Consider the following 9138-nt stretch of genomic DNA (forward strand, 5'->3'; position numbering starts at 1 on the left):
GGATACGAGAGAACGTGGGCATTTTACCGCCCTCTTGCCACAAGAATAGTCGCTGAGACATTTGGTAGATTGAGGATAGGGCCTCCACACTTCACTTACAACGGCCGGCTTGGGTGCCCCCCTCTCTTGTGTGACTTGTGACATGCTGCTAACTGTAAAAAAACGTATTCTCTTTGCCTACTGCTTCGATCTTTTCTCCGAAGTTATAGTTTTATAATTACTCTAAGAATATCTTTCAGAGTCGTAAGGTTTCATTGGTATTGGGTTATTGTAACTGTGTGATAGCGTTATTCTTGTGCTTGTTAGTGTAATTGGTTTTTATTTTCGAAGGTGGGCCTTAGCTTGTGAGTTTAAGTGTGTGTACATTTTTATTAACAAAGAGCACTGAATGACCTCGCTTAAATATTGTGAGACCTTTACCCACTCTGCCTGAGGTATCCCAGCAAGTGAGCACGTCTCCTGTGTTATCCCAGTGCTTAACAGAATAGGGAATAGCACATGAAAGTACAAATAAAAATATGAACTATGGCTATAGTTTACTTAATAACATAAAAGAGCTAGAATACAACATATCCGGATGGAAATTGACATAATATAACAATTGACCTAGGGGGGAAGGGTAGATGTTATCAGCAACACGGACGAGTACTCGCTCTTAATTGCTGACCAGCTGACCCGAGATTCCCAATGCGTGGTCCACTACACACGCGGCTGTCGCTCTCGCTCCCCGGACCTGTCTCCAACAACCCCTTGCTGTTCCCTGGCTTATATTCCTCTAAGCACCCCCTTCTCCATAAGGCGTAGACTACGTGTTACGACCTGACGCCGAGATCTGACGCCAGTGACGAACAAAGGAGCTGAGACTTAAGCCGAAAAGGCGTGGCTCTGACATACGTTTGCCAAGGCAAGGTGTGACCATATAATTAGGTCTCCCTAGAGACCTCACAAGCCCAGCTGAACTACATAACAATGTTAATGAATTGCCACTATCCCAGTCTGTGTTCTAGCATGATTCCTCAATCAGTGTGAACATCTACTCTTCACTAACTGCATTTGATTTGGTTCAGTAGCACAATTCCTGACAGTGTGGTAGAACACTTGTCATAATCAACACCTACTCATCCCCTTCCCGCTAATCCATACCCTTTTGTTGTCAAAACTTCACTTCCATTTGAAACCTCAGCTGCAGTTGACTTTCCTACTTGGTATAATTTATGATTAAACATGCAGTAAATCACTAACACTTTAGGAAATATTCTTTAGTGAAAGTTTTTTTTTTGTGCCATGACATCCCCCCTCATTTCATTAAATGCACATTACGTTATTATTTAATTGGTGTCGTTATTCTCCTTGCTACATGATGAACGTTAAAATGGGCAGATATACCAAGGCGTCAGCCCGTGTGGACTCGCCTATTTGTGGTTGCAGGGGTCGAGTCTTAGCTCCTTTTGTGTGTGTGTGTGTGTGTGTGTGTGTGTGTGTGTGTGTGTGTGTGTGTGTGTGTGTGTGTGTGTGTGTGTGTGTGTGTGTAAAACGTCGTAAAACAGAACATAGTTCCTGATCAACCGGGCTGTGGTGCTTACACTGGACTGCATGTGGCTAACACCTACAGCCTGGTTGATCAGGTCATCAACCAGGAAGTCTGTTCTGGGACCAGGCCGCAGGCACAGTGGCCCCTGGAAGAACCCTTCAGTTCCCCCCTCCCTTGCTTAACATGTCTTTAATAAGATGCAGAATTACGAAATAGTCGATACTACCTAAGGACACACGTGCAACTAATGCGACATTTTATTATGGCAACGTTTCGCTTTCCAGGATCTTTATCAAGAAGTTGTATAACTAACTGACAAAGCTCATGTACCGTTACCTTACCTTTGATGAGTTCCGAGTGTTTATCTGCTCCTGGAACCCGGACATGGGTCAGGCTCGTCTGAGGTTTGCCTAGTCAACTTGGCTCTTGCTATTGGTGGCCCGCTTCCTGGAGAGCGAAACGTTGCCACAGTAAAATGGCGCATTAGTTGCACATGTCCTTGTGCCTAACATGTAAGAGGTGTCTGCAATGCGTAATAGTTAAGGTGTGTGCGCGCTGAGGCGTGCTAAACCTAACAAACCAATGTGTATGCCAATTTTGAAAAACTAGTATTTAACATAATCTGATTGTAAGGCAGGAAAAATTTACATTGAACGTCGAAGTAATAAATAGTTTGAGATCTTGAGTATTAGCCTCAGCAGCAGAAGTGTAGCCGTGGTCCTGCCAGGATGTATTGCAACGCAGTCAGTGGATGGCTTAAGCTTATTGTTATTTAATATGCTGGTAGCGTAGCTTGATGAAAAATGCAATATTTTCGAACCTAAAGAACCCTAGAGAGTTAAAGCAACTGTGCCGTCATATATTTTTACCCAGTAAATTTATTTTTTCGCAATTTTATTTGGTATTTATCTGTAAACAAATGTATTATACACTATAGAAAAGAGAGGGAGAAGAACAAATATTTCTCATCAAGACTGACTTATAATTAGCTATGTGGCAACACTTCATAATAATACAAGGCATGCACTAAAGTTAAAAAGTGTAGCAAGAATAAACGTTCTGGTAGTTTTTAGTGAAATATTTCTTAAATACGCAGTCTCGCCACCCTTCGCCCTAACCAAAACTTTGGCAATTTCTTCTAATATATGTCTTTTCCCCCTTAACTTGTGTTTATGGTGTTGGCTTGCAGCTGGGCTGAGTGAGTTAACCTGACACTGTCGTGGTGTTTGTAGCTTTCAAAACTGTTGGTTTTTAATTTTGGGTTACAAGAGGGTCAGTGAAAGATGCGACGAAATTGGTGGAAACTAGCGATATTGGTGGAGGCTGATTAAATTGGTAGGGGCTGCAACGAAATTAGTATAGGCTGCAATGAAATTAGTATAGGCTGTGATGCAATTTGGGAAGCCGTGACGAAATAGTCGTTGACGTTAAGTTAGGTTTAGTCTCTTTGCTTTGATGATAGGATAAGACAGGAATTGGTTGGCAGTATCGCCGGGTCACCACATGGAGAAGACCCGGGCCAGAACCCGTCCTGGCGAACTTACCTGTAGTATCGCCCGTTTCAGTGAATGAGACGGGCCCCTTCGTTACGGGAATGAGGGAAATCCACAGGATATGAGGGTTTGGGACTGGCTGGAGGATAAATGAAGAGAGATTGTGGGAGATGTATACCGCGGGGAAGGTAATACTAGCGTGGTAGTTTAGGGAAGTAAAACGAGGAGTTGGTGGCAGTGTATGGTTTGGGTGAAGTAAATGAAAGCGTGGAACAGGAAGGAATGGTGATTGGGGAGGGACTAAAAGCTGGACACGCAGGAGAATGTGGATGGCGGGACTGTTTAAGGCTTGCATTAAAAATACAAAACTTTATAAAACGTGGGAATAGGTGATGACACCCAGGGAACTGAGGGATGGAATAGTGTAGGTGTACGATTTAGAAGTTGTGATTGGTAGGGGTTCTAGGAACTGCGGTTGGTTAGCTACCTAGAATTGTTGATGTGCGATGAGAAATGCAATCGGTTTAAATTCTGTGGTATTACAACCTGCTGAGGACTTTTTTGTTGGTTTATATTCAGAGAATTATTTGAAGGTGTGCTTGGACTTTTGTAATGCACAGTAATAATGTAATACAAAAAAAAAAACGATAATGGATGTTGGGTATCAAGTCGATGATAGTTGTGTGTTGTGCAGTGGTGATGCGCTGACTTGACTGACACCCCACAACTCTCTGTGACTCAGACTTGTGCTGGTAGGGCTGTTGATCAACTGTCCCATCATTCACGCTTCACTCTTGCCTTGGCTAGAGTGAAGGCAAGAGTGTAGCGTGAATGATGGGACAGCTGATCCAGCACAAGTCTGAGTCACTGAGAGAGTTGTGGGGTGTTCGTCATCAAGCCAGCGTATCACCATATTTAAGCTGAATACAGCCCGAAGGTCACTGAAGAAGATTTCGGGGGTCAGTGCCCTTTTGCCTAGTCCGGATCTGGCTGCCTAGTTGATGACTTGATCAACCAGGCTGTTGGTGCTGGCCGAATGCAGTTCAAAGGCACCACAGAAGTGAATTTCATGACGTTATCCAGTTAATTCCCCCTTGAAGACATCTAGGGTCTATTGGTAATTTCCCTTATGTATGCAGGGAGGGTGTTGAAAAATCGTAAGCTCTTAACACTTATCGACTTCTCTCGTAGCGACTTAGTTTTTTATAATATATATTTCGTAAAAAATAATTGGAATTAACTACACAATTCTAATACTGACTTTTCCATTTCAGGTAAGACGGCGTGTGTTGGGTAGAGCCGTCTCCCATCAAGGGCGTGACAGAGTGAGTGCGGTGTTGTGTACCTTAGTGGGTGACGTAGGTGGCTCTGGTGGTGCCTTGGCGAGCAGTCGGGTGTTGTTGTGCTCTCTCAGTACCAGGCCACCACTCTCAAGTGCTGTTACACGTGCCCGCGTGGTATTAGTGGTGAGGTGTTAAAATTGGTGATCCAGGTCAAAAGTGCTCATGTGGACGTGATCTAGTCCCTTCCACCTGCTGCCCCGTATCATAGCGACCTCTGGTTGCCGCTGGGATGAAGAGGCCTGTGTCGGAAGTGTACTGCGCCTCGCCATACCTGGCTGTTCAGCAGCTGCAGGCTGCAGTGCCTCCACACGCCGCTTTCAACCCTCCTCAGGCAGCCCCTGTACCCTATGCACTACATCAGAGCAGCCTTGGGCCTGCCTTCACACCGGCCTTCACGCACACCCTCACGCCTGTAACAGTGAGCCCGGCACTCACACCTGTGTCAATGAGTCCGGGACTCACCCACTTCACCCCTATGATGCACTTCATTCACGATCAGGTAGGCCGCATTTGACCCGCTGATGTTGCTCCGTACTCACTCCAATGACTTCTCTACTCTCTTCTCTTTTTGTACTTGAGTTGTAGAGTAGATTAGCAGTAGTTAAATTGGTGTTAATCCTCTCAGGATGTAACCTATGATATATGTATACTTGTCGATGGTATAAACCTTGGTAATAAATACCGACAAGTTGGTTTAGAAAGACACGTAAGCAAACACTATGACATATTTATTAGAAAACTGTTTCGGTCCTGGGACCTTGATCACTTCTAACATACAGAGGTAGAAAGGCATTATATATATAGGCGGAGAGTGAGGTGTGACGCACGTGACCTGAGGAATGTCATTAAGAACATAAGAAAGGAGGAACACTGTAGAAGGCCTACTGGCCCATGCGAGGCAGGTCCTTATCAAAACAACCTCTGCCTATGATGAGGACGGGTAGACGATGAAATCATGTGACTCCTGTGTTGTTGGGTTGGTGGTGCTTAAGTATCATATATGCCAATGTTTTTGAAATTTTGTAGTTTCCGGTGTTGCGTTCTATAGTGTCGGTGAGGGTGATTAGTGAGGCTTCTAGGCACCGTCGGCGTCTGAGAATGCACTTACATAACACAAGCCTTTACACGTCTTCAGTTCCCATCTTTCTTCATCCGAGATTGCAGACTTAAGGCACAAGCTATTCTCAACAAACCGCCCATGGAACAGCCCCCTAAGCAGTTCATAATACTCCCATGTGGTGATGTTGCCACGAATACTCGCCGGGCACTTGCTATGAGTAACATCAACGTTTCCACCATAAACACATCATCTATCAAAGACCTCACTACGAAACGCAGCCCCACACCTCTAACTTCTACAGCAGGCGTCTACACTATCCCCTGTGGGTTCTGTCCCAAGAAATATGTAGGCGAGACAGGCAGAGATCTTGCAGTCCGCTTGAATGAGCATCGAAATGCCTTTAACAGAGACGATGTAAGGTACGCCTGTGTCCTCCACAGAGACTCCACGGGACATTTGATGAACTGGAATGAGGCACAACTCGTTCTCACCGAACCAGACCTCAGACGCCGACGGTGCCTAGAAGCCTCACTAATCACCCTCACCGACACTATAGAACGCAACACTTGAAACTACAAAATTTCAAAAACATTGGCATATATGATACTTAAGCACCACCAACCCAACAACACAGGAGTCACATGATTTCATCGTCTACCCGTCCTCATCATAGGCAGAGGTTGAAGATTGAGACACTTGTCGGTTTTTCAAACCATTTATCACACACATAGGCAGAGGTTGTTTCGATAAGGACCTGCCTCGCATGGGCCAGTAGGCCTTCTACAGTGTTCCTCCTTTCTTATGTTCTTTTGTTCTTATGACATTCCTCAGGTCACGTGCGTCACACCTCACTCTCCGCCTATATATATAATGCCTTTCTACCTCTGTATGTTAGAAGTGATCAAAGTCCCAGGACCGAAACGTTTTCTAATAAATATGTCATAGTGTTTGCTTACGTGTCTTTCTAAACCATACTTGTCGATGCACGTTTCCGGTTAACTCAACATAATCTCGACTGATCTTTTTCATCTATTGAAAACACTGTTTTTAGTATTGTGAGGTACTGGTGTTGCGAGGCGATGTCTTAATTCTGATCTATGTTTTGGAGTATTGCTCTTTGGAATTTAAATAACTGAGTAGTGCCTTCATACTCTCTTCTAATTTGGAAGAAGTAATGTTAATATGGAAGAAAATCCTAACACCAGGTCTCACAGATAACTTAATACTGGCTCCATCGACTTTGATCACGCATCTTAACCATTATGTGTATCGTAGGTAAATATAATAAATATAGATTACGAACGTTTTATGACTTTTAACCTTTGATGCGAACTTTGTCTGCAGCTTCTCCTTAAATTTTGTATCATATTTATATCTGTCTAGGTAGTAGGTTGGTAGACAGCAACCACTCAGGGAGGTACTACCGTCCTGCCAAGCGAGTGTAAAACAGAAGCATGTAACTGTTTTACATGAAAGTAGGATTACTGGTGTCTTTTTCTGTCTCATAAACATGCAAGATTTCAGGTACGTCTTGCCACTTCTGCTTACACTTAGGTCACACTACACATGCATGTACAAGCATGCATATATATATATATATATATATATATATATATATATATATATATATATATATATATATATATATATATATATATATATGTCGTGCCGAATAGGCAGAACTTGCAATCTTGGCTTAAATAGCAACGCTCATCTTGCCATATAAGACGAGTGAAAATTTATGTATGCAATAATTTCGCCAAAATCATTCTGAACCTACCGAAAAAAATATATTTCACTGTTTGTTTAGTATTAAATTATTGTAAACGTATCTAAAATATGTTTAGTTGGGTTAGGCTAAAATAAATTGTTCTTGTTAAAATAAGGTTAGGTAAGTTTTCTAAGATTCTTTTGGTGCAAAATTTTAAATTTTTGCATTATCATTAATGAAAAAAAATATCTTTAAATGTATAAGAGAAAATTTTAGAAAGGACTTAATTTTAAATGAGTTCTTGCTAATTGACCAGTTTTACAAATTCGGCACGACCCCCCCCCCCACACCATGGGGAAGTGGAACAGAATCCTTCCTCCGTAAGCCATGCGTGTCGTAAGAAGCGATTTCCTGTATACGTTACTAAAGTTAAAAAAGATAAACTTTTGTTTTTCTTATTAGGTCACCCTGCCTCTGTGGGATGCGGTCGGTTTGTTGAAAGATGATGATTTATATCTATTGTTTACTTTGGCAATTCGGTCACAGAAATTACTATACACTCTTGCCTGCAATTTTTGTGCAGTTGGAGTGTTAATTGAAAATCCGCTTTAAATGGTTCATAATAAAATCTTATGTATTGTGTTTTAACACGTTAACGTTCAGGTAGTATTTTTTCACTGTCAGATGCTATCGCCCTCGTCCCCTCTCATCCCTCAGCTTGGTTGTTTGTGTTTGGGACACTCAGACCGGCACAAGTACTGCTGCCCGGCTGACCAGGAATGGGACGGGGACACTCTCCCATTTAAATATTTAAGGGTCTTTTGGTAATTCCCTTTATAATTAGAGTGTTGAAAGGGCTTGGAGCCTTTAATGTTTACTGAATTGTCGCAAGTGCATATGCTGCTCTTCACTGGTATTTTGCAGTCTACCAGAGTTGGTTTGAGAATTTATTGTTGAGGCAGAGTGCGAGCATGTAAAGGCCTCCTTCGATCTTCAGGTTTAGGTTAATGACCGTATTGACCTCTAGGCTTCCTCATCTGGTAGTTGTCATTAGTGTTCTATTCTGTTTCGATAGAATTGTGTAAAATATTATTCGTGTAATATTTTACATCCTTTTCAGCTTTAAGAAGAAAACGATACAGTAACAATTGTTTGGTATAGACAAGCACCAGGATGTAGCTTGTTGGAACTCGATAGGAATATTTTTTTTCTGATTTTCTTGAAATTATCACTACTGTCATTAATTTTTTCTTTTAATTTTTGTGGCACCCGTAAGGTCCTCATTGGCGTCTTTTTCACTTTAACTGTCCCAAGATAAAAGCCTCAAGCAAGCGTGTTACGCATAGAGGCGCGTAAAGTTATCCTTTGAAAAAGTGGTATAGCTACTAGGTTATCTGAAGCGCTACTGATGTTAAAAACGGCAAGAAACCCCTTTCACGTGCATTAACTATTCTGTGGAGGAGGAACATAGACACAGGGGTCATCCCACGGTCACTAAAAACAATTGCTTTACTGCCATTCCACAAGGGTGGCAGTAAAGCAATTGCAAAGAATTACAGACCGATTGCACTGACGTCCCGCTTCATAAAAGTATCTTTGAAAGGGTTCTAAGAAGCAAGATCATCAGCCATTTGAATGCCCATCAGTTGCACAGTCCAGGGCAGCGTGGGTTTAGAGCAGGTCGCTCCTGCCTCTCACAGCTACTTGATCACCATGACATGGTCTTAGATGCATTGGAGAACAATCGAAATGCAGATGTAGTATGCACAGACTTTGCGAAAGCCTTCGACAAGTGTGATCATGGCGTAATCGCACATACAATGCATGATAAAGTTGGTAGATGGATCTGTAACTTCCTAAAAAAAATAGAACACAAAGAATAATAGTAAATAAACAGAGTAAAGTCAGAAGAGGCTACGGTAAAGAGCTCTTGTTCCAGAAGGTACAGTACTCGCCCCCATTCTTTTCCTCAGCTTCATATCTGACATAGGCAGAATGTA

The 9138-nt window shown here is 42.5% G+C and overlaps 1 protein-coding gene across 14 annotated transcripts in view; it reads left to right on the forward strand.

Annotated features, from left to right (window-relative positions):
- The window catches only part of heph (polypyrimidine tract-binding protein 1 heph), a 603602-nt gene that overhangs the window by 171353 nt on the left and 423111 nt on the right, over positions 1-9138 (forward strand). For 8 of the 14 annotated variants that reach the window (XM_070092712.1, XM_070092716.1, XM_070092718.1 and 5 more), the window contains one exon: positions 4299-4866. The exons of the other annotated variants lie outside the window; for them this stretch is intronic. In XM_070092712.1, the coding sequence (XP_069948813.1) occupies positions 4597-4866 (270 nt within the window). In that variant the 5' untranslated portion in view covers positions 4299-4596. The remainder of the gene's footprint in view (positions 1-4298; positions 4867-9138) is intronic. 14 annotated transcript variants of the gene reach the window in all.

This window comes from Cherax quadricarinatus, chromosome 40, assembly GCF_038502225.1.
Source record: "Cherax quadricarinatus isolate ZL_2023a chromosome 40, ASM3850222v1, whole genome shotgun sequence".
Taxonomy (NCBI): Eukaryota; Metazoa; Arthropoda; class Malacostraca; order Decapoda; family Parastacidae; genus Cherax; species Cherax quadricarinatus.